This window comes from Periplaneta americana, chromosome 13, assembly GCF_040183065.1.
Source record: "Periplaneta americana isolate PAMFEO1 chromosome 13, P.americana_PAMFEO1_priV1, whole genome shotgun sequence".
In the NCBI taxonomy this organism is placed as follows: domain Eukaryota; kingdom Metazoa; phylum Arthropoda; class Insecta; order Blattodea; family Blattidae; genus Periplaneta; species Periplaneta americana.
This window is the reverse complement of record NC_091129.1, coordinates 84,319,905-84,347,121: the sequence shown is the minus strand read 5'-3', so window position 1 is coordinate 84,347,121 and position 27,217 is coordinate 84,319,905. Positions and strand designations below refer to the sequence as shown.

The window sequence follows — 27,217 nt, the reverse complement described above, 5'->3', positions numbered from 1 at the left end:
TTGCTATAACCAAAAAATCCTCTTCCAGTCTCGCAGAGCAGTACGACAAGCTCATGAAGTATATGATCCTACACTGAAATCCAACAATGTAGTGTCCACACCTGCGGAGTAACGGTTAGCGCGTCTAGCCGCGAAACCAGGTGGCCCAGGTTCGATTCCCGGTCGGGGTAAGTGATCTGGTTGAGGTTTTTTCCGGGGGTTTCCCTCAACCCAATATGAGCAAATGTTGGGTAACTTTCGCCGGCATTATCACCTTCATTTCATTCAGACGCTAAATAACCTAAGCTGTTGATAAAGCGTCGTAAAATAACCTAAAAAAACAATGTATTGTATATAACAGTGTCATATGATTGTACCTGGCATAAACGTGGCCATATTTCACTGTATGGTGTAGGGTTAGTAATAGATGTATTGACAGGCCTAGTTGTTGATTATGTGGTACTTTCAAAATTTTGCCATGCATGTTTTTTCACTGCTCCTGATCTAGTTCAAAATTCTCCAGAATACAGATTTTGGCTAGATGGTCATGAAAAATCTGGGGAGTGCAACAAAAATTACATACAGTAGGTAGCTCCAATGCTATGGAGATGATTGCAGTAGAGAGGTTATGGTTGGGGTCTGAAAAAGAATGTAGCATGCGATACACTGCAATACTTTCCGATGGGGATGAGAAAACATATCAGCATTTGTCAAAATTGGCTGTGTATAGAGCAGATGTTGAAATAAGTAAAGAGGAATGCATCAATCATGTTGCAAAGAGAACGGGCACTGGCTTGAGAAATTTAGTAACAGAAAATAAATCTCAAGGTGTTACTCTTGGCGGGCGGGGATTTGGAAAATTAAATGCCATTTCTGCACTGATAAAATTATTATAGGGCTGCAATTGAAGGGTTCAGAGCCATAGCGGTCCAAACGCCATTTATTAAAAACGCAGAAAGCAAGGGTTAAAGTTAAGTAAATACCATAATTTAATGGAAATTGACATATCACTGAATTTTAATGTGCATACTTTATCTTACTTGCTATATGTTTCGTTAAATTATGGGAATCACTAGAGAGCGGAATTTAGGCAAAAACCCTTTCTTATTCCTTGATGTATACGGGCTGGATATTTAATATTTACATTTTTCATGGAAATTAGGTATAAATAAAGGGATTTTTTAGTGCTTAAAATGCCAATTTCGACGTTACTGCCTATTTTTTTTTTTTAATGTTTGCATTATTTTTCATAACTGTTTACTATTTTTCTTAACATCCTGTACCGTTTACATTCCAAGACGGATAACAACTCCTTTCTAGCAGTGAAGAACATAATAGAGAAGTACCTCCGGGCCACCCCTTCTCATTCTTACAATCTTTAAAACCTAAAATTCCAACTTTCAGTCGGCCTGGGTAGCGTAGTCGGTATAGCGTTGGCCTTCTGTGCTCGAGGTTTCCGGTTCGATCCCGACCCAGGTCAATGGCATTTAAGTGTGCTTAAATGTGACAGGCTCATGTCAGTAGATTTACTGGCATGTAAAGTAATTCCTGCAGGACAAATTATTATTATTATTATTATTATTATTATTATTATTATTATTATTATTATTATTATTATTATTATATCTACCTCTGTCTTTCAGCAATTTAACACAAACTCGCTGAGTTGTATCCGAATAATCATTCTCTTACATTCCAAGACAGATAACAACCCCTTTAAGTACAGCAGTGAGCGACACAATAGCCACAGTAGATGCTGATCATCTACTGTGAAGCAAACTATGGAAATGTGATTGGTGAATGAAAAGCACTGTTATATTAGGGACAGTCTTTAACAAAAAAAGCCTATATTTTATTTTATAAAGCCTAAATAAAGTAGTTTAACAGGCTATTTTAGGCGCCTAAAATGCCACTTTTTAGAGCCTAAAATTCCGCTCTCTAGTAATCACTTTATTTTAACTTTTGTTTTCTCCGTTTTTAATAAATGGCGCTTGGCCCACTATGGCTCTGAACCCTTCAATTGTAAATGGGATGCCTGATGTCAGTGCAATGCGGAGGGGAATTGTTGCAACCTTGGCACATTCAGTGTCAACAGATGAAAAGCCTCATCATGACAGATGAGGCAAAGGCAGAGGAGCCTCATAGTCACCAGAAAATGAAATTCCACTTATCAGAAGCAACACTATAAAAATTGTTCCCTTTACGAAAGTCTATCCAGTCCTGAACTGTTGAGCAAATGTACACGTGGTGCTACCCAAAATGCAAATGAGTGTGTCCATTCTCTTATATGGAGAAAATGTCCTAAAGGCACATTTGTCTCAAAAATCAAAACTGCAGTTGCTGAATTTAATATGGGGTGTCTGCAAATTCAACTTTTAAAAATAACAATTGGGGAGGAGAAATTGACATAGGTAGCAATGAATATTCTGGCTAGGCGGGACAGAAAGCGTAGTCATATGAGTGAATGAAAAAGGGCAGAGAAACAAAAAAGGGCACGACGAACTAGGAAATTGAACAGAGGCGCAGCAGAAAAGAAAGAAAAGAAAAAGGAAGGCCAAACATATGGTGCTGGGGTGTTCTAGTTATGTAACTACATTATATACTCGTCTTATTTAAAAAAAATTGCCTATATCTCAAAACTACAGTTTCATACCTACAAAATGCTCTGTGACATATAATTTTCATCTGATTGTTTTCAAATTTGGAAGACACACACTTCGAAAGTTGCTTAAAAAGTGTAGTTTAGACTCTTTATGTAGAATTAAAAGTACTCTCGTTAATGGTTGCTAAATATCAAAATATGCAAAATTTTCAGCCGAATGGACAGCACATAAATACTATTTTTTTATTTCAACATAAAGTGATTGAAATTTGAAATGGCAACTTGGAATTATTAATAAGTGTACAATAAAGTAGGAAAGAAAATTTTACGGCCTATACTGAAAATCTGATTGACGTAGAGCATTTCGAATTTGCATATCATATCATATCATAATAAAAATGTTGATGACTCAGAAACCGTTTGTCCAATTAAACTGAAATTTTGCACAGAATGTTTATTTATTACATTCCTTCAGCGGTATGAATTTCATTAAAATCCGGTAAAAATTGTAAAAGTTACAATTTTCACTAGAGTTCTCCCATATTTCATTGATTTAGATATCGTTCGTTATTTGTTTTGCTAATTTGGATTAGTTTTGCTTGGTTTATTAGCTTGGATTTCCTTCCCTATTTTAGGTTAATTTATTTCATTTCTTACTGTTTTTCATGCTTTTTAAATTTAATAAGGATATTTTTTTGGTTTGAGCTTATCTCTTAATTACGATTTATTCAATTCCTTTACAATAGTTTGGTTTGTCTAAATGTTTGTAATGTATTTAATTTGGGTTTAATTTCTTACGGGATTTATTTTACATATGCCTCATTTTTTTTTGTTATTCTTTTGCATGGAAATATGTGATTGAATTTTATTTATTTTTGTTTAATTTTGAGCTTGTTTTAGTTAATTTTTTTTTCGCTTTTTTCCCTCTACTTTGGAACGTTTTCAGTCAGGAAACCACAATACTATGGAAGAAATCTACATAGAGTCGTTTATTTACTCCCAAATCTACAGTATGTATAAAGAATCGAGCCCTTGGTGAGAATTTATCATACTGAATTCAGTTCTCCCCATTGTCACATTTTTAGATCATGGGTTCTCGGAATAATAGGTGCCATTCATTTCGAATAGGTACTGTCGGAATTCGAAAAGTAGACCTTCAGTTAATAACAGAGTCACAGTCAGAACAGGTCATTTAATGTAAGAAAATAATTTCCCATGCATCCGCTTATTTATATATTATCATTATTTATTGAAGGATGGATGTGTGTTACATTTTCTGCAGACAGTGTGATTTATTTCTGCAGGTCAAGTAGTTAACTGATTTACTTTCGTATGTACATAACATCGTCGCAATTTAGAAAGACAAAATTCAAAGCTTGTATTTTATGTTATAATACATAAGTTAATACTATCACGTCGAATTGACGCTCCAGACATTCGTCTGTAAAAATTTCCAAAGGCAATTTCGTAAGAAAGGTGTGAGATGTTTCCATTCTCTGAAATGTAGAAGCTCTTCAATATTTATTGTCTCTTCGACTGTGGAGCCATTTACAAAATAAATGCGTCATTCTAGAACCCTGTCTGATGAATTTTTCATACCGTTCGCATCGAAGATGTTCACATATATTCTCTTACGTAGATAAAAGAACGGAATTCTATACGTCTGCGAATTTATGAACGTAACGGAGCATCTGTTTAGCATAATTTTCATATTGGTAGCAAGAGGAATATGTCACATGGTGATATTCTCTGTGATTGTGAACAAGATTGGCTCTTTATGGTATGAATCAGCTCGCAGAGTTCGATGTTTCCCTTCTATTTTATCAGCAATACAAATTTTAGGAATCGAAATTTATATTCCTCGCTTTGAAATACTGCAGATCTCATTTCTTAGCCCTAGAAAGTAAAGAAATATTCTTGTTTCATTCTCCCACTTATTTCATATGAATGTGCTGTTCTTCTTCGTCTTCTTCTTCTACTTCTTCTTCTTCTTCTTCATTTTCATCTTCATCATCATTACCACCAACTAACGATGCATCCCCTAGGTCTGTTCGCCCTCACACTCTTTCTTCGCCTTTTTAGGCCTCTAAGTCAAGATGTTCTGTACTTTCAGGGACAATAATATTGAGTTCTGAAATTTTTACAATTTTAATCCCATTTATATCATTTTTTATAAGTTGGTTAGATGCTTTAAGAACAATGTTTGTACAAATTTTGAACTCATTCGGACTGCTAGTTTGAAAGTTAATTTTATTTTAATAATGCAAATTAGTGATGTAATCAAAATGTTTCATGTGCATTAAATTCTAATACAGCAAACTTCAATTTTTTTCGTATGGACGCATCGGAAACGCGGAACTCTCTTAAGTACCCTTTCCTTTGTGCTTCACTATAGTATTCGTTGTCACGTGGCTGCACTAGTGGTTACGATAATTTACTTAACAGGTGGAACTGGGAAATTCTAAATTCTACAACATTCTTCCTTTTCTGTGGATATGAGTTCCCACAACCACGACCTTTGCCATACGATGAAAGAAGCACTGAAATGAGTATGCTTGAGAGAAATATTCCAATTGTTAGAGCAAACAATTAATAGAAGCTCAGAACAAAATGTTGCTGTTGATGGTATTATCCGCCGCCTTCCAAAGGCGTAGCGATGGGTGCAAACTGAAGGAGATTATTTTTAAGATATTTAATTATGAAATTTTGAATATTTTTTAAATTTTAATCTAAGAGTTGCCAAACATTTTTAATGACCGAAATACTTGTATTTGTTGTCGTAAGTTTTTCTTTTATTTATTCCTATTAGCAGACCATGGAGATCCATAGAGTAGCTGATGTTAAGATTACTAACTTTGCAGATATTGGAATTAGTAGTAGTAGGGAAATAAGCCTTGCGTATTTCCCGCCATTATTGTATAATCATACAGTTAATTTCAGAGAATATTACGATGCTTTGATTCAACGACGTTATGCAGGTTTACTCAAAATCCTCTTAATGGATTATTGATTATCCGATGCCTTTAATATTTAAACTCAACTTAACATGCAAACTGTTGCTTGCAGGAGGCAAATACGAGCCTGTACTGCTAGACAACGCCTACAAGGTGCACATGAAGCTGACGATCCGATCTGTGGGACCGTCGGACTTCGGATCATATAAGTGCGTCTCCAAGAACTCGCTGGGAGACACCGATGGCAGCATCAAGCTCTACAGTAAGTTCTTGCATTTTTTACCACCTAGACCGCATTCTGATTATCATTCTACTGAAAGGGGTCATATCACACCATACTGTAACTTAAAAATAATTCGTTACATTTGAATATCATTAAAAAGTGGTTAATTCTTTTGAGACAGTTTTCATGCCATTTATTTTTACACAATCACTAGATGCAAGTAAATTTGAGATAAAAAAGTATATGTAGGCTACATAGCTTATATATAATTCGTAACTCATTATAATACATCGTGATTGAAAACGATCTTTATAGATTCACAGTGCCATATTTTTTATAAATTTGAATAATGTAACGTAACAAATCTTTCAGTAAGATGCCTTCCTCCCTTAATTTTTATAACAATGTTCAGAGGCATCTGAATAAAGTTTTTCTACGCTGGTGGATTGGACGTGCCTCAAAAAAGTACCTAACCTAGCTTTCTTAAATCGATTACCACTATCACCGAACTTAACACTATGTTACTTCTATCTGTGGGGTAAGGCTGGAACTTGATTATCTAATTGATGTGACCTTCCTGAGATAATGGGTCGTTAAATAAACAAATATAACATTGGTGTTATAGGGCACTTAATTTCACCTTCAGTTCAGAAAATTTAACTATATATTACATATATACGTATATGTAACGAAGGATATCTCGTTGAATGTATCAAAACAAAACAATTAAGATGGCTTGGTCATATGAAGAGGATGGCAGAAGATAGATTGCCGAAGAACTGGATTACAACTGGAAAAGGAGGAAAGGTCAAATTGGCATTGATACAAGCAATAACAATGAGACAAAGCGGACTGGAAGATAGGGGCAAGGGAGAATAGACAAGATTGGATGAAAGCTATAGAATTCTGAAAATGGGCACAGGAAGATATCCCAGAACATTGTAAAACCTGATATTAAATAATAATACTTACTTACAAATTAATGGCTTTTAAAGAATCGGGAGGTTCATTGTCTCCCTGACATAAGTCCGCCATCGGTCCCAATCCTGAGCAAGATTAATCCAGTCCCTAGCATCATATCTCACTTCCATCAAATCCATTTTAATATTATCCTCTTATCCAAGTACATACGTCTCGGTCTTTCCAAAGGTCTTTTTCCTTCAGGTCTTCTATCACTTTATATGCATTTCTGCACTTACCCACACGTGCTACATGCCCTGCCCATCTCAAAAACGTGGATTTAATGTTCCTAAATATGTTAAGTGAAGAATTATTAAATAATAATAATAATAATAATAATAATAATAATAATAATATAAATGATAATGATGATAATAATACTACAATTAATAACAATGGTAGTAATAATCCGTGGTGCTATAGTCCTTGAAGGGCCCAGACCTACCAGCCGGCTGCTGGCCTCAGGTTCACATACCGAAGCAGAGGTGGACGATCATCCAACCAGAATGGATGTACCGTGTGGTTGGCACGATGATCCCTCCAGCCATTATAGCTGGCTTTCGCAATCGGATTTCGCTACCTATCGTAGCTCCTCAAGTGCATCACGATGGTGGGTGGACACCGGTTCCATACACTGGCCGAAATTTCATGAGAAAATTTCTTCCCTCATGAGGACTCGACCCAGCGCGTATTCCGTAACGCGAGTCCTAGGCAGGATGCTTTAGAGCACAACGCCACGGCGCGGGACAATAATAATGATAGTAGTAGTAATAATAATAATAATAATAATAATAATAATAATAGTAATAATAATAATAATAATAATAGCAATACTGTCCTCCGCGGTTGGGTCACTTCCTAGAACAATACGTGCATTTCCAGTCGTTATTAATAACGGCCAGCAGTATGTTTGGGAGTGCAATTTGTCTTAGTTTGCCGGGCGCTGGTCTCGTACAATGTCCACGCGCGGGACGAATCCATCTCGGCTCTAATGGGACGCGACGCGATATTGCGGCACGTTCGGGGCCGCCATCGCCTTGCTGCCACGTCACAATACAACTCTCGAACACCAAGTCGCAGTGTATCCGTGTGACCGACCTACCGCTGCCTCGGGCCATGCTCACGTCTGGTAGATCCAGGGATGATTAGCTTTCGTAAAGAGGAACAGCTACTGCAATAACTAGGGTTGCCAACTATTTGTGAAGGAAATACGGGAGACTAAGCGACCTACAATATTTCACATAGTAAATTGACAAATTATACAATTCAGTTACCGATACTTCGGGTAAACAGTTTTATTCTACACTTAGGAAATTAGGCTTAAACTAAGAGTATTTTGAGACATTTTGTCTCGCGTAAAAGTTTCAAACAAATTGTAAAATTTCCCTACATGAATAGTTGAATTCGACTGTAATTTCCAGTTATGATTTGATTAGATGTGTCATGCCCCTGTTTCGAACATCTGATTTTTGTTGTACCTTGTGTATCAGGGTTTATTAAATTATCGTGTATATTTTTTATTTCCCGATTTTAAAAGATTTAATTAATTATTGTTTTATATAATAATAAATTTAGCTTCTCTTACGAAAAGGTTGCCAGATTTGACAAAGCGTATTACATATAATTTGGAAAAAACACCTAAAAGGTAAAATTATGTACATTTGAAACGGTTAGGGAATCGAATATACAAAATGTCAGAAAAATTTACACCTAAGTAGCGTTTGTGCTCATTTACAGTTAAAAAAGGGGGGAAAATATCATCAGATAGGTTAGAATGATTTGAATGCCATATACCGCGAGAAAAATAATAGTACAGATTTATTGGCATTGATATCTAAACCAATCAACCATCGGTTAAGAAAACTTGAAATTTCGTAAGAGGAAACACTCTGTGCATGAGCTTTGCTGTCTGTATGCTTAAAACACAACTCACTAGTTTTTTTTTTTCTAAATTTTTAACTGAAGCATTGTTTGACTTTGAACTAGTGATCCCTGAAACTATTTCTGACAAGTATTACCTTCTACTGAGAATGCACATTTGCAGTGCATCTCTGGAATAACACAATCACCTTCAATCACGGAAAAATGAAATGTTTCAAATAGATTTTACATTATGCAAAAATAAAGGAGAAAAATGCTCGAAGAGAAGAAAAATACGGGAGTCGGGAGATTCTGAAAACTTAAGGCTAAATACAGGAGATCCTGGGAAAATTCGGGAGGGCTGGCAACCCTAAGCACTACTATTAGTGCTGTAGCTATTACTGTTAACCGGGCCAGGGCACCGCCCCAGTACTTTTTTCTGCAATCTAGGAGCGCCTTGCTTATTAACTCTTACTTTTTAAAATACGGTAATTGTCTTACTTGCTTCTTACTGAACTTTGTATTTTGTAAGTTCGGATTAGTAATAAATGGCAGCGGCATTACTAATAGTAGTAGTAATGATGATGATGATGATGATAATAATAATAATAATGATAATAATAATAATAATAATAATAATAATAATAATAATAATACTTACTTACTGGCTTTTAAGGAACCCAGAGGTTCATTGCCGCCCTCACATAAGCCCGTCATTGGTCCCTATCCTGAGCAAGATTAATCCAGTCTCCATTATCATAACCCACCTCCCTCAAATCCAATTTAATATTATCTTCCCATCTACGTCTCGGCCTCCCCAAAGGTCTTTTTCCCTCCGGCCTCCCAACTAACACTCTATATGCATTTCTGGATTCGTCCATACGTGCTACATGCCCTGCTAATCTCAAACGTCTGGATTTAATGTTCCTAATTATGTCAGGTGAAGAATACAATGCATGCAGTTTTGTGTTGTGTAACTTTCTCCATTCTCCTGTAAGTTCATCCCTCTTAAGACCCAAATATTTTCCTAATCACCTTATTCTCAAACACCTTTAACCTCTGTTCCTCTCTCAAAGTGAGAGTCTAAGTTTCACAACCATATAGAACAACCGGTAATATAACTGTTTTATAAATTTTAACTTCAAGATTTTTTGGCAACAGACTCGATGATAAAACCTTCTCTACCGAATAATAACAGGCATTTCCCATATTTATTCTGTGTTTAATTTCCTCCCGAGTATAATTTATATTTGTTACTGTTGCTCCCAGGTATTTGAATTTTTCCACCTCTTCAAAGGATAAATTTCCAGTTTTTATATTTCCATTTCGTACAATATTCTGGTCACGAGACATAATCATATACTTTGTCTTTTCGGGATTTACTTCCAAACCTATTTCTTTACTTGCTTCCAGTAAAAATCCCGTGCTTTCCAGAATCGTTTGTGGATTTTCTCCTAACATATTCACGTCTTCCGCATAGACAAGCAGCAGATGTAACCCGTTCAATTCCAAACCCTCTCTGTTATCCTGGACTTCCCTAATGGCATAATCTAGTGCAAAGTTAAAAAGTAAAGGTGATAATTATTATTATTATTATTATTATTATTATTATGATTATTATTATTATTATTGTTATTATTACTATTTATTTTATGTGGATGGAGATTAAATTAAATAAAAATTAATATATGCTGCTGAAACAAACACGGAATTTTACTGTCATTTTGTTAATTCCGAAGCTTCTAGATTTATAAGATCAGGCGTGATATTTGATACGCTCTGTACCTGGGCTGTTATTTATAAGTGACAGTTGTATCGGTCATATGCACAGGGTTATATTCTTGCACTCGCAGAATGATGTACGATGCAGGATAATCGCGCCCACCGGCGTTGCTGCTTGGCTTTGAGAGCTGAGTGTCCAACCTAATGGATTTAGAGTGACGCTCCTTTTGAAGACGAAAAGGGGGTGAAAAGAGGAACTGGGTGGATTTATATACGTTCAACAGGGTGCCTATTAAAGTCTTATACTCTATTCTTTCATTGATCAAATGCACTGACTTGTATGAAATTTATCGCACTTTAAAAGCTCCGACTTTGAAATTGAATTTAAGTTCATGCGAGACTTTTTAGTATTTTCACCGAGTCATAGATGAACAAATCGTTAGATGCATACCTTTACTATGCTGCATTTCTTTACGTAGAACTACGCGTCTGTGGATTACAGACTCAAAACTTCAATATGCTACAGTCCATCTCTGTGGGGTTAGCATGTCTCACAGTGAACCGAGCGTGCGTGGGTTCTAATCCTGATTGGGACAAATAACCTAAATTACCTGGTTGAGGCTTTTTTCTGGTATTTTCTGTTAACTTTTCAAGAGCATACGGTGGGTAACTTTCGGCGCTGGACTTATTACTCATTTCATTGGCATGATCACCTTCATTTCACTCAGACGCAAGATAAGCATCACAATTAATAAAGCGTAGTGAAATAAATAAATACAGAGTGGAAGTGAAATATCCATGCAGACTTACAGAAATAACAGGTCATGTTGCATGTAAGAAACAACTATAATATCATATTGGTGGCAAGTTCATAGATTTTTCAGAAAAAAATGTTTTTTTTTTCCCCCAAAATTTTTAACAATTTCTTATTCCATAACTATTGCGAGTAGAATCGTGATTTCTATTCATATCGATAGAAAATCTAATAAAGAATAATTTATCCCTCTGGCGTATTTCAATAGCGTGCACGATTTCGTTTAAATTTAATTTAAAACCCCCTAAATTTAAGGCATTGCACGAAGCGAGCTTGTGGCGTCTCGGCAGACAGCAACTTACGTACGGAGACTCACCATTTCGTTGACCTCTTACATCTGTATCTCGAGTAGAGCGTATTAGCGACTATGTTGCCGGACTGCTGAAACTTAAAACTTAATTTTCTAATTAACCGTGCATTTAATCACTAAACGTAATACAGGTTTTCTATTCCTTTACGTGTGCCCTATCATCCCTTTGAATCTGCAAGGTTATTTCACTTCCACTCTGTATATAAACAGATAATTAAAAAATAAATAAATACGCTAAATATGTTTGCATAGAACTACGTGTACTATGTGCGATCACCTAACGACAGGTGCATAACTTTACTAAGCGTCGAATCGCGCATGACGCCATTGTTGTAGCATGGAGCGTATTCCGAATCTCAGCGCTGAGCAATCTGATGGCATCACGGTGTTCCGAATTTCAACGATGACGTCACTGATGCTCCACCGGTGTCACACCGATGCCAGTGAATCTGATTGGTTCTTGTATAGGGCGGGAAATAGCAGAATAATGACATCGTGCACTGTTATGTCATGGCGGTGTGTTCTGCTTTGGTTCTGCTGTATTGTTTATAATTAGCATAATGTAAAAGGAAATATGTTAATGGCTTATGAACGAACATGTCAACGGACTAGTTATCACTACTGGTTCAAGAAATAAATTGTTTATGCTCTCTTTTCTTGGAGCGAGATGACAGTATGGAAATTTCGCAAAATCTTGCTAGCGTAGCACAATAACAACTTGTACAGCCGCCATGATAGCCATTGAACCTTCCAGAAGTTTTTTTCTTATTCCGCTGCAGCGTGACGTCATTGATGTCCACCGGTCCGGTGAGATTCGGAATACGCTCATAGAGTTCAGTGCTTAATCCCCATTCCAGTCTGACCAGTAGGCGCATTTGGTTTCTGCGCACAATGCAATGTTTTTTACTGCGCTATAACAATATTAACTTTAACTTTGATTTCCTCAGAAGAAGCTATGTGAGGGTTACGGAGTTCCTGCACTGAATCACAGAATTGATATGCTTAATATTATTACAGTTTTAACATTTTTAATTCATATGTCACGCACTTCATTGTTTGGAATAGGTAATATTACTTTCTGAGTCATTCGTAAATATCAGCAAACTAAGGAAGCTCACACCGTGGTCCGAATTATTCGATCAAAGAGAGCAGGAAAACTCAAGCACTGACGTTGTTGACGGCGTGGGCGTTGCTATACTGAGGATCACGTGAGAGTAATTCCTAAAAGACTAATTTGGCCGTCTTTTCAGTGTTGCCAACTAATACTGGATATCACCAAAAGGGGATAAAGTCACACAATGTCATGTGCAATAATAATAATAATAATAATAATAATAATAATAATAATAATAATAATGTATTAACAATAACGATGTCTTGCTTATTTACCACATCTCATCTTTATGTTGGGGAGATGTTTTCTAAAAGGTTCAATAATTTGTGAAAGAGTATATTTTTCTTCAGGACCTCTCGCACATTATGTTAGTAGTTAGTAGATTACTGTATGAGCTAATATTAAAATGTATTTTGTCTAATGACATGAAATTTATTGCTTTGATTAAACAATTTACGAATCACGAGACCTAACCTAAAAATGTATTTTGTTTGATCACCTGAAATTATTAGTATGAATTCCGAAAACGAATGTCACTTTGAAATGTTATTGTTGTTGTTGTTGTTTTCTAATGCCAGACGTTTGACAATAAAGTCATTTGACCTCTTGAACTCTTTTTCAAAGATATTATAATGGTCAGCCACTGAAGCACAGATTTTGAGGGTGAAAATCGCAAGTTGTAGCCGATTTAAGTGACCATCATATTTTAACGTTTTGGTGGCTACTTCATTCACACACAACTCCCAGAATGTCTGGAGGACCACACCTGCTGTTGGTCGACGGGTCCGTTGAACCTAGCCGGGAGATCTTTTTGATCACCAGCTTTCCTTCCTTAAGCCACTGGAGGACGATTTTAGTGCCATAGCAGGTCAGCACTAGGAACAGAAAAGTAGAAAGAGGACTAAGGAAAGTGAAATGAACCCCTAAGCCTCGAATGCTCTAATGCCGTCGGGGTCGAAGAAAGTAAGAGTTCAGTCAGAGGACTGGAGAGGAAAGGGTAAAGAGAGAATTAGGTATTGAATAGAGGAAAATTATACCAAATTCAGTCATTAACTCATCAAGTTGACCAGTGCTAATTGATGAGTAGACCTCCCTTTAGTTCAACTCGTAAAATTATGCTTACTAACAGCTGCACCATGGGAAGGTAGGGATGGGACATTGGGTATTTGTCCAGGTTGGTTCCTTAAACCCTTCAATGGGAAGGATTAATAGCTCTCCCCCTTGTATCCGACAGATACCCTTTTGCAGCCACTTTGAAATGTATACTTTAGAATATTTACTCAATTATTGTAATAAAAGTCCAAACACGAAAGAAATTAATTAAAATGTGAAATGGTGGTTCTATCGATTAGGCCTACTCAAGGGCATGTATCACACGAAATATGTTATATTTATTTACACTTCGCCTACCTGATTCTAATCTTCAAATTGTAACCACAACACAAAGCAACACACACAATAACTATTATGTATTGACATTAATACTGATATTAATTAATTATTAGTATGTTCAAATTTCACTACCTTCCAGTAATGGGCTCAGAAATCTGGAAAAATTTGAATTTTCAGAATTTAAACTACTGACAACTTGTGTCACTGCTGCCAATATAACAGTTATAAAATCACTACCAGTTGTAGTATTTCTCAGTACCGAAATTCGAAACGAAATTGGCAAAAGAAAATTCAACCTGAAAACTATAAAATCACCATAATCCACTAGCTTATGTAGTAATGGGGGGGGGGGGGAATGGTTAGGTTTCACCCTTAGGGTATTAAGTAAGCTGACCCGGACTATATAGTGAGCGAAAGTGATTCTACTGAGTGGCCGCGACACCTCTCAAGCAGCGGAAGTCGTGCTTCCTGCCAGCACATCCTGTACAGGAAGGCAATCAGTCACAGAGTTTGCAAAACCTGGGGATCAATAGCGGTGCAGCTTTTACCAAGTGGCTCTCCCATTCATCACGCAGACAGCCCCTTTGAGCCGCATCCAGCGACGATTCATCTCCGCACATTCAATTCACAAGGATTTGTATTGCTCTAAGAAAACGGGAAGCATTCATCTCCACTCGCTTCTTGTTCGTCATCTCTGCAAGATGTCTTTCAATACCTCCAGTTGGCAAGAATCACGTTACTCGGTCAGAAGGTTAACTTCTGATTACAATATCGATAATGGAATTAATCTTCTCCTATAATCTGATAATACTATTTAGGGGAAAAGATTGTAGAAGGCAGGATAAGATGATAAATAAAAACATAACAGAAAGTATGTAATTCAGCCAATGTAATATCAAAGTTTAGTACATACAGTCACGAAGCTTGAGTTGTGAGGGTGCTAGGAACAATAGACTGTGCCGGTAGTATTTTGCATTATCTGTAATGAGGCGATATTAGCGATCCTAGTGGTTAGCAACTATCTACGGATGCTTATTTACTACGTATTGAGCTTCGTGACTGTATATACTACACTGTGGTAATATTTAAGAATATACTTACTTACTTACAAATGGCTTTTAAGGAACCCGAAGGTTCATTGCCGCCCTCACATAAGCCCGCCAGCGGTCCCTATCCTGTGCAAGATTAATCCAGTCTCTATCATCATATCCCACCTCCCTCAAATCCATTTTAATATTATCCTCCCATCTACGTCTCGGCCTCCCTAAAGGTCTTTTTCCTTCCGGTCTCCCAACTAACACTCTATATGCATTTCTGGATTCGCCCATACGTGCTACATGCCCTGCCCATCTCAAACGTCTGGATTTAATGTTCCTAATTATGTCAGGTGAAGAATACAATGCGTGCAGTTCTGTGTTGTGTAACTTTCTCCATTCTCCTGTAACTTCATCCCGCTTAGCCCCAAATATTTTCCTTAGCACCTTATTCTCAAACACCCTGAACCTATGTTCCTCTCTCAGAGTGAGAGTCCAAGTTTCACAACCATACAGAAGAACTGGTAATATAACTGTTTTATAAATTCTAACTTTCAGATTTTTCGACAGCAGACTGGATGATAAGAGCTTCTCAACCGAATAATAACACGCATTTCCCATATTTATTCTGCGTTTAATTTCCTCCCAAGTGTCATTTATATTTGTTACTGTTGCTCCAAGATATTTGAATTTTTCCACCTCTTCGAAGGATAAATCTCCAATTTTTATATTTCCATTTCGTACAATATTCTGGTCACGAGACATAATCATATACTTTGTCTTTTCGGGATTTACTTCCAAACCGATCGCTCTACTTGCTTCAAGTAAAATTTCCGTGTTTTCCCTAATCGTTTGTGTATTTTCTCCTAACATATTCACGTCATCCGCATAGACAAGAAGCTGATGTAACCCGTTCAATTCCAAACCCTGCCTGTTATCCTGAACTTTCCTAGCGCGAAGTTAAAAAGTAAAGGTGATAGTGCATCTCCCTGCTTTAGCCCGCAGTGAATTGGAAAAGCATCAATAGAAACTGACCTATACGGACTCTGCTGTATGTTTCACTGAGACACATTTTAATTAATCGAACTAGTTTCTTGGGAATACCAAATTCAATAAGAATATCATATAATACTTCCCTCTTAACCGAGTCATAAGCCTTTTTGAAATCTATGAATAACTGATGTACTGTACCCTTATACTCCCATTTTTTCTCCATTATCTGTCGAATACAAAAAATCTGATCAATAGTCGATCTATTACGCCGAAAACCGCACTGATGATCCCCAATAATTACATCTACATACGGAGTTAATCTTCTCAAAGAAAAGTTGGTTTTGTCCCCCTTTTTAAAAATAGGTACAATTATGGACTCCTTCCATTGTTCTGGTACAATTTCCTTTTCCCAAATAGCAAGTACAAGTTTATAAATTTCGCTATATAATGCACTCCCACCCTCTTGTATTAATTCTGCTGGAATTTGATCGATACCTGGAGACTTGTACTTTTTCAGATTTTCTATCGTAATTTCGACTTCTGAAAGCATGGGTTCGGGTATAAATGGCTCAGCAGTTTGTATTTCAATTTCGTCCCGATCATTTCTATTTGGCCTATGTACATTTAGTCGTTGCGCAAAATAGTTTTTCCATCTGTTTAGGATTGATGGAGAGTCTGCAAGCAAGTCACCATTCTCATCCTTGATCACGTTTACCCTTGGCTGATATCCGTTCTTAAATTCCTTTATACCCTTATATAAATCTCGAATGTTTTTATTATTACTATTTGTTTCTACCTCATTCAGTTTTTCCTTCAAGTAACCTCTCTTTTTATTCCTAAGTGTACGACTTGCTTCCCGTCTTTTATTGAAATAATTATCTCTCTTCTCCTCAACTGGATCCTGTAAGAATTTCAATTTTGCCTGTTTCCTTCTTTCTACTACCATGCAACAATCTTCATCAAACCACGGTTTCTTTTTCTTAGTTTCATAATAACCTATGCTCTGCTCAGCTGCAATTTTGATACTATCTCTGATATTTTCCCACACGCTATTAACATCTAATTCTTTCTCAACTTCGTCGGAACTTTCTAAAGTGGCAAACCTATTCGAAATTTCGACCTGATAATTTTGCTTAGCTTCCTCGTCCTTTAATTTCAAAATATTGAATTTAGTAATATTAACTTGTTGCTCTACTCGCTTGGCTACTGATAATCTTTCTCTTAATTCTCCAATCACCAAATAATGGTCAGAATTACAGTCTGCACCCCTGAAAGTTCGAATATCTACTATACTAGTATGTCTCCGTTTATCTATCAAGATGTGATCTATTTGGTTGTGTGTCAATCCATCTGGAGAAGTCCAAGTATATTTATGTATATAATATTTAAGAAAATATTGAATATTTAATGACTTGACATAGAACAAAGTCTTCTTCTGCAGTAGACATGGGGGTTACTTGAGAATGACCACCACATACTAATACAATAATGCATTTCTCTTCCTCTTCTTGTATTCCCCTTGTTCTCTTTTCTTTCTTTATTCTCCTTGTCTCCCCTCATTCTCCTTGTTTCAGATTTTCCCGCTTGTCTTCTCCTTGTTCTCTCCATATTCCCATTCTTCTTATATTCTCCTTGCTCTCATTGTGTTCTTTTTGTTATCCTTTTGTCCCCCTGTTTTCATTGTATTTCCCTCGATCTCCTTGTATTCCCCTCGTTCTCCTTGTCTTCCCTTTATTTTCCTTGTATTTCCCTTCTTCTGTTTGTACTCTCATCCTTTTCAAGATATTCCACTTGTTCTCTTTGCGTTTCCTTGTTCATGTAGTCTTCCCCCTTATTCTCCTTGTATACCTTCGTTCTTCCTTTATTCCCATTGATCTCTTTGTTTTCTCTAGTGTATCTTTTATTTCCCGAAGGTAACTATATTTATTTTATTATTATTTTATTCCTCTTGTTCTCCTTATCTTCCCCTTTTTCTCCTTATATTCTAGTTACTCTCCTTATATTCCTCTTGTTATCCTTGTATTCTAATTGATCTCCTTGTATCCTTCTTGTTCTCCTTGTCTTCCCCTTCTTCTCCTTGTATTCTAATTGCTCTCTTTGTATTCCTCTTGTTCTCTTGTGTTCTAATTGGTGGCCTTGAATTCCTCTTGTACTCCTGGTCTTCCCCTTTTTCTCCATATATACTAATTACTCTTCTTGTATTCCTCTTGTTCCCCTTGTATTCTAATTGGTCTCCTTGTGTTCCTCTTCTTCTCCTCGTCTTCCCCTTTTTCTCTATATATACTATCCTTGTATTCCTCTTGTTCCCCTTGTATTCTGATTGGTCTCCTTTTATTCCTCTTGTCCTCCTTCTCTTCTTCTTTTTCTCCTTGTATTCTAATTGGTCTCCTTCTACTCTTATTGTTCTCCTTGTCTTCCCCTTTTTCTCCTTATATTCTAATTGCTGTCCTTGTATTCCTCTTGTTCTCCTTGTATTCTAATTGGTCTACTTGCATTCCTCGTGTTCTCCTTGTATTCTAATTGGTCTACTTGCATTCCTCTTGTTCTCCTTGTCTTCCCCTTTTTCTCCTTTTATTCCTCTTGTTCTCCTGTATTCTAATTGGTCTCCTTGTATTCCTCTTGTTCTTCTTGTATTATAATTGGTCTCCTTGTAGTCCTTTTATTCTCCTTGCCTTCCCCTTTTTCTCCTTATATTCTAATTGTTTTCCTCTATTCTAATTGGTCTCCTTGTATTCCTCTTGTTCTCCTTGTATTACCCTTTTTTCTTGTATTCCAGTTGTTCTTGTATTCTCCTAATTCCTCTTCTATTCTCCTTGTTCTCTTTGTTTTCCCTATTTACTTTGTATTTCCCTTAAGTTATCTATAATAACTGAAGGGGTGAGAATGATATAGTCCTAAGCTACAAAGACAAAATTTCACAGGAGAGCGTGTTAAAGGTTTAGAATCCCATACTATTAGGTGCGGTGTTATAATTTCTTCGGTGTATATTTACGTCATTTCTTACATAATTTTAAAAATATTTTAATAGTAGCTTCCATCCACATATATGTAGGAAATGAATTCTCACAAAAAGAAAAAAAAAAAAACATTTTTTTTTTAGTGAGGCTTTGGACTATCTTATTCTACACGTTCAATATTTATTTTTTATTGTGTTTTCCTTGTTCTCCTTGTCTTCCTCTTGTCCTCAATATCTTCGTCTTCGTCTTATTATCCTTGTCTTTCTCTTATTATCCCTGCCTTCCCATTGTTCACCTTGAATTCCTCTTGTTTTTTTTGTATTCTCTTGTTCTGCTTGTCTTCCCCTTTTCCTACTTGTTTTCACCTTGTCCTCCTTGGATTCCCGTTTATCTCCCTGTATATTCCCCTTCTTCTACTCTTATTCTCCTTGTTCTCACTTATGTGATGAAAGACCCATAGAATAGCTATGCACAAGTCGATTTATTTTAAAGAAAGTTAAAGTAAGAGTTATACAAAACAAGTATCAAACCTGTCCTAGTATATAGTAGCGAATTCTGGACCGTAGGCCTATCAGAAAAAGCCGCTTCCTTACACAAACATGTGTTTTCTTCTTTAGTTGCAAAATGCTAGAGTTTGCCATCCTGGTCAAATGTTTGTACGAGAGAGAGAGAGAGAGAGAGAGAGAGATATTCTGTTTTACGAGAACAGAGAAAAGTCGTAAATTATACTAATTCGTATAGCCTACATAATATAGGCCTAGCATATTATTTCTGTCATTAATTTTTACATCAATAAATATAAATTCGTTACATTGGAAACATTTATATAATATCAAATGTTAATGTGTTCTAAACAAAATTAAATAGATCTGCAATATTTTCTTCTTTCAAACAGCTACACATTATCATTTGAGATTATAACTTCTGTGTCGAAATATGTAGTTAGCTATATTAATAAATCCACACTAAAAATATTTCTCCAAGCTTCCAGTGAAATTTTAGACGCTCGAATTTATAATATATTATCGCATGTTGAAGTATTGTAAACTTGGTTATATACGCCTTCTCGTGTTTTTAAACAGCGGGACACTTGTTACTGCTCAGAAATTCAAGCGACTGTCTGGAAATCAATAGCCGTGTTTGTGTGGAGATCCTCGATTTCGCTGCATCTGAGAATGGCACATGTCAACGGAGTAGAGGCGGCTATTTGATACAATCGCGCATTTTCTTGGAAGATGAAGCCATCTCACCTGACAGCCGCAAACCGCTCTCGAGAAAACGCAGACGGAACTCTTACTGTACTGACACACTGCCTAATCCAATCGGCAATCAAGTATGCTTTCTCTTCACGTATTATAAATTGTATGTATAAACTTTTCTTCTCATTTTCTTAAAATTTAAATATAATGATTATATATTGCATTTATATACACTAAAAATTAATAGCCACCGGTTAGATTTGGTGTCCGTTAGGAGCGCTGTGAGATCTGTTTTATAAATCAAACACTAGAGAACCGAGTCACACAGCTTGGACAATGCATCGTGTAACACACTTGCTGATGTGTAATTGGCAGTTAAGCAGTAAACGGAACATTACTAGTGTTTTGTTTTGATAGATTTAATAGTCTTATCCGCCTGGTTTACTGGGTACATTCTTGTGAGCTAGGCTTGTTAATCGACATAGTTTCCTACGTATTTAGTCATTATATAAGATGGAAACAAAAATAGTATTGCCATCTTTAGTATGTTTTATTTAATGAAATTGAAACATAAATGTGATTATTTTGCTGTAGGAATTTGTAAAAATGGTTATTGCGTGTGAAATGTATTACGTAGATAAAGAAGAGTTCTCTGCACTTCGTGTGAGTTTTGATTTACATGAGAGATGTTGACCGATTAGAAATGTTGATTGGTTAACCGGATGCCTTTAATAATGTGATCATATTTTAACCAATTTGAATTAGTGTTTGTAAGTGTGAACAAAAACACTACCTTTTATAATAAATAATTCAATATGCTATGAAGAAGAGCACACGTTCTTACAAATAATTTTATTTCATTTATGCATAGTGAAAATAATTATTAAGAAGTAGTAATTAACACTGAAGATATAGGCCTATACAAAAAGTTTAAAAAAAAGTTTGAAGTTTACATTTATTTATAGTCACATCTCTCTGCCAAACACGTAAATAGATGGACAGTACTTCACAAGATTATTCGTTATTCCAGTTTCTTTAACACTGTATACTTACAGGTTTCATTATTAGGTACCCCAAATTCGATTGAAAAATTGACGTGGAAGTAGGCCTAGCAACAATAATAGACGCAGATCCACTTCAGAAAGGGTGAATATGTTTAAGATAATATTGCACATTACATGTGCTTCCACTATAACTGAACGACTTTCCGCATTTCTTACAACATTTTGCTTTTCTTTCCACAATCGTTTAATTTTAATCCGAAACTTTCACCAAGTTTTCCACGCAACGGCTCATAATCCATATTTGTAAATAACGTTCACAAATATACAATACTGAATTCACTGACCTCTGAATAAAAAGAAATCACCCACAATTTTTAAAAGTAAACAGATAATCTAGAACCACCGGAAACTGGGCTTTGAAAGTTTAATAAACAACTAATGGACAAATTCAGATGCATGTGTACGAAATAATTAATAAATTCCATTAATTATTCGGATCATTTACTCTCTTCCAAATTTGCAATCTTCCTGCAAACTTTAGGTGGTTATTTTTACAAAGGACAAGTACGTAAATATAATATAATTCACTGTGCATCCTTTTCATAGTTTGTAAAATAAAATTGTCGCCTAACCAGGAAGTAGAAAAAGGAAAGCTATAAAGAAGGGATTTGTGAGTACTTGAAGTTGTACTTAAAGTGTTTTGCTTTTTCTTCCTAAATCAAGAAGACAAGAACATCAATTTGCAATAATGACCTGTCAGTCATAGCTTAAGAGTTTACCGTTTACCGTACCAAATGATATAGGTACAGATTTTGTGCTATACCGACTATACAAGGCAGTTAAGTTTTCTTCACCACACGATAATTTTGAATCGATTCGATTAATCGATTAAGGCACATCGGATTTTGAAATTAATTAGTTAATATTTTCAATTAATCGATTAAATAAACAGTTATAATTTATAGAGGGCTCATACGGATATTAAACAAACATAAAATTGTAGATATATACTTCAGAAATGTAGAAATAGATTCTAGTAGAGCATTTCTATTTGCAGATAAATGGTTGTTATTGACAATATCGAAGACAAGCAATTTGTACACAATTTCAATGGTATGTCGAGATGATAATATAAGACATTAGTTTTATATTATTTTTTGTGCTAGACCATGCCGAAATGTAGTAATTATACACCTGGTAGTAGCCCTTTAATGCACATCATTAAAGTACACCTATTCATTATAGTTCAGTTGTTCAGCCAATGAGAAATCACCATTGTACCATTATAAAAGCGCAAGTATCGATCATTCTCGGATATGCAATCGAAAGACAACTAGCGATAAGTCACGGAGGCTGGAAATCCAATACTGTCGCAGAAGGTTATGTTCTGTTACTATAATAATTAGCGTTAATTGTAAATAATATTCAAATAAATTCAATTGCCATCTCGTTTTTCAATTCTAAATCAATTTCCAGGTTATATCAAGACTAATCTTTATGCTATCCTCTAGATTATATCAAGGTCAATGACATTCGTTCCTCGGAAAAAAATCAATACTTTCGCGTCTGCGCACATCTCACAATTTAGAAGGTCAGTTCCGCTCTTCACTTAGATAACCATAACATGAATACTTATGAATAATTCCAAGTTAGAAATATGGTCGAGCATAAAAAGTGGTATGAAACTTGCCTATAATGGTAATTAAGACGCTCGTATGAAAATTATGAAACGAGCGCAAGCGAGTTTCATAAACAAACATACTCGCGTCTTAATTACTGCCATTATAGGCTCGTTGCATAATGTACTAATTCATCGCTTGAAATTCTACAGATACAATAAATTTAATGAAATTCGATATATATATATATATACACACACACACGCACACACACACAATAGAACATCTATTATCCGTGTTAATGAAGGAGGTGGGCTGAACTGTTAATCGAAAAAATCGGACAATCCGTATCATAAAAGATTTTCGTAAGTTTAGTGAATATGCTTACACGCTCGTAAGCTCCTCAATGGTCTTGTAGTGAATACGCTAGGTGGTGGATCAGTACTTCACTGACTTAAGTGTGGTTGTTAACAACGGGTTGTGAAGTTGCAAAGAAACTTCTTATAATGGCTGTCTATTGGAAGATAGGAAGAGTGGACGTTGCATGTTGTAGATTTACGTACCGGTACTTTATATACTATATCCTTGATTGTTATTAAATCGCATACAGTTGTGATTCCAATCTCGTATTCTGAGATGAGCCACAGTTTCTCGTTCCCCAAACCACTCTATTTGCACTTTTTGATACTTGGTACAACACGATTTTTTTTTATATCCGTGGAAGAAATTTTTTATAGAAGTTATACAGTACTACAACTTGAACAGTACACCATACTGTGTAAGGGCGTAATCTTGTAATAATCCTCTCTCGAAAAAAATATCGTGCTATATATATCATATCATATATTTCTGTAGAAAAAAAAGAAAGCAAGATGAAGACAGTCGGATAATCCGACAATCGGTTAATAGAATGATGGATAATCGGGGTTCTACTGTACTTGGAGTTATGTCTGAAACACCAGGATCTATCTGACATACATTCATTTTCAAATGTTTTCTGCATTATGTGGAAAATTCACCAGATGATTGGTAATAAATCTTCCGAATTCTGCAAATTTCCACTGACTGTTAACCATCAAAATTATTGCAGAGACATATCACAACGATAGAGGTCAATCTGTCGCCGGTGAAGTCTTGTGAATATTCGTCGACTGAGATTTAATTTACGAACTACACGATCAATACCAGTTTCTCTCGTTATTAATTAAAGTGTTAACTGAAACAGGGACTTTCTGTTAAACCTGAGCTTTCTTCATTTGATGTGGATCGCTTCTTCGCTTCTCGGGCTTATGCAGTGCAGGAGAATTTTTAAAGGAAGAACAACACAGTACATCTTCCAGCGGAAGCTAAGGGGTGTAGATGTTTCAGGGAGCTGATTCAGATAACGGATTCGTTCATCAAGAGCGTCGTGCACGTATTCTTTTCTGAATAATTAGATAGGGTCTTAATTAAGATGCACTACAATCGCCTTCAGCGGAATAACTGAAAAGGCAGATTTCACATGAAAGGAACAAGACATTTTCTAGTAGTATGTAATTTCTCTTACTTCTTGCTGTTTAAAACTCAAATGGTAAAGTTTTGTAAGAATAAATGCATCTAGTTATGCGAAGGATTATCAATTTATAGAGTAAGGAATATAAAAGTGGGTTATCTTAATCCTGAGCATAACATAGGCAATGTACACAATATGTAAAAATGTAAAATTTTGTTTGATTGCAATTCTACTCTGGAGTCATGAAGTCCCGAGGAAGAGTCATTGCATTCATTTTTCGTAGAATGTTGGTACTTTAGAAACATTAAACAAATCGTTGACACTTTGTAGCTAAACTGTAGAAGTGAGGTTAGTAAAATAAAGGAAAATAAATAGAAATGACACTTGAAGGAATGGTGAACGGGAGAAGAGTTCGGGGCAGAAGAAGATATCAGATATTAGACGACATTAAGATATGTGAATCATATGAGGAGACAAAGAGAAAGGAAGAAAATAAAAAATAGTATTAAACTATTATTATGTGAAAGTTATCATATTCCATTTTCCATGTGTGTGACAGTAATATTTCTGTAGTATTTTAGTGTAATATTATTTCATTACAAATCTTAACTATAAGTCCACTTCACTGATAGTATCTGTCTTTTCCACAGGAATTCCTCAACCCTCAACACAATACAGAACAATGAGCACCACAGAGCCCAGTCTACCCCCAGAGAAAGGTGAGTCCTTTTCGATGAGAAATAACTAATACATAATACATTTTACATACTGTCGTTGATAATTATATCATTGCATCGTTTTCTTATATATTGTTGAACAATATTTTGTGTCACTTGGTGCAGTAAAAGAACTTGGTGAGGTGACACTGTTTACTATGATCATTCTAAGAGTATGGTATTCGAACAAGAACATGACATAGAATGCAGTAGGCCTACCTAAAATAAAATATGGTTAGGCTGTTTTATATAGAGAAGGCCTTCTTCTAACAGAAAATAATTTGGATGGAATTTGATCTCTCTCTCCGATCTTAAAAAAAGATCATTTATATCTCTATACAATAAAAGGACTAAAAGAGGTAGTCATTTCTCTTATGAGCACGTAAGAATTTTTTACATTAAATTAAGTTCCATTTATGCTTGGACTCAGATATGAAACTTTTATATAAATTTCTATTAAAATGTGGCAATATTTTTGTTAATTTATGGAGAAATACTTGACTTTGCTTGCTTTCCACTGAAGTTTAGTTTTATGTCGCATTATTTCACAGTTGGGAAGAAGGATTTCACTGGTACACGTCTACTTGGAAGTTAAGAGATCTTAGGCTCTCATGGCGATGTGTTCAGAAATAGGCATATGTTATTATTCAGTAATGCCAATTGAGAAAAGTGAAATACAAGTTTAACAATGTTAATTACATGTGCTACGCTTTTCTTTTGTTATTATAAAAAATATATTTTCATTATCTGCTGAAACCATAATTTAATTTAAACATTTTCTTAACATAGTTACAAATAACGTGATTAGTACATAAATTAAATGAACAATTGTTATGAAGGAGTGTCATTTTCTTTAGAGACAATGGACATGAAATTATAAGATGAAGATGTAGATGTAGAAGTAGGATTTCGCACTTTATTTTGTAGGCCTACAATGGATTCATGCTCATCGATTTATAGGAAAGCAATTGGCGACACTAACTAAATAAAAGAACGACCATGTGATAAATTGTTAGTGATAAATCGAGCTGCAAAAATTATCGCGATGTATGACTATGATTGGTTGGAATTTAAAATTTCATTACACTTCATTGGTCGAAAATGGAATGAAGTTATATAAACGAAATAGTAAAAAAATATTCCATAATACTATGCTCAGTATTTTATGTGAAATGTTTAGGTGCTGGACTTTCCGTCCAATCGTAATCCGTCATAATCAAAATATAAAAATGGCATTAATAATCATGGAGTACCCATACATAAAAACCCTGATTTTGGCTAAATAAAAAAATGATAATGCAGTTTATGTTGTTATTGATGCTGGTAATATTGGAGATCATTTATAAGCGACTAAATAACAACAGCGCAGCGAAGAGAGGGTCTCGTGTAGTTGTTACAAGAACGGTCTCAAGTATTAGGCCATCGAGATGCTGACATGATGGACGTGTTGGTTCGCCTCACTCTTATAATCGCTTTCATCATTACGAAAACTTGCTTTTTAGGTTAATGGGCGTACTAAATCCCTCAAAAGCGTAGAGAGATACTGCTAAGCTACTTTCCGTCACCACCCGCAGATTAAGCCCAGCGGGGCTTTCAGCGCCCCGTTTATCAAAACACAACTTACTACACCTCACACGTCAGCGAGAAACGTAGAATAGGAAGTAGGGTACGAGCTGGTAATATCAGCATATGAACGCAATTCAATATCATGGATATACTTATCTGTCTGTCCGTCCATCTGTTCATCCTTCCAGTTCTGCTTCTGTCTCTGTCCCACTGTTCATCCATCCATCCATCCACCCATCCATCAATTCATTTTACTATCTATCCAACCATTTATCCCTCTGCCTGCTTGGAACTCTCTTCTTCCAACCCTTTATCTCCTCATTAGTCCATCCACTACTTCACTTATCTATATACAATATCATATTATATCCAACTTCCTGTGTGTCTGCATATTTGCTTATGACTTTCTCGGTGAATAAATACCCAGCCGCTGTTAAAGACAGAGACATACAAACAGATAGACGGAGGATACAAATCGTTTACGTTTTTAGCGGGGTTTTCTTCGTGATACCTCATCCGACAACATACGGATCACTAGAAAACTCGCACTTGCTACTATGACTTCGCTAGTACTCATTATCGGATCCTTTCCAGGCAAAGATTTGTGAACAACTGTAGTCAGTATGGATGTAGGCCAGACGAGCTTGATCCAATTTCTGACGAGCCACCTAGGGCTTTCAAGTAGGGATGAAGGAAATAATTTAAAT

The 27,217-nt window shown here is 35.8% G+C and overlaps 1 protein-coding gene across 1 annotated transcript in view; it reads left to right on the top strand.

Annotated features, from left to right (window-relative positions):
- The window catches only part of LOC138712054 (neurotrimin-like), a 236,606-nt gene that overhangs the window by 165,045 nt on the left and 44,344 nt on the right, over window positions 1-27,217 (top strand). The window contains exons 6-7 of the mRNA XM_069843449.1: window positions 5,648-5,797; window positions 24,879-24,947. Of these exons, the coding sequence (XP_069699550.1) occupies window positions 5,648-5,797; window positions 24,879-24,947 (219 nt within the window). The remainder of the gene's footprint in view (window positions 1-5,647; window positions 5,798-24,878; window positions 24,948-27,217) is intronic.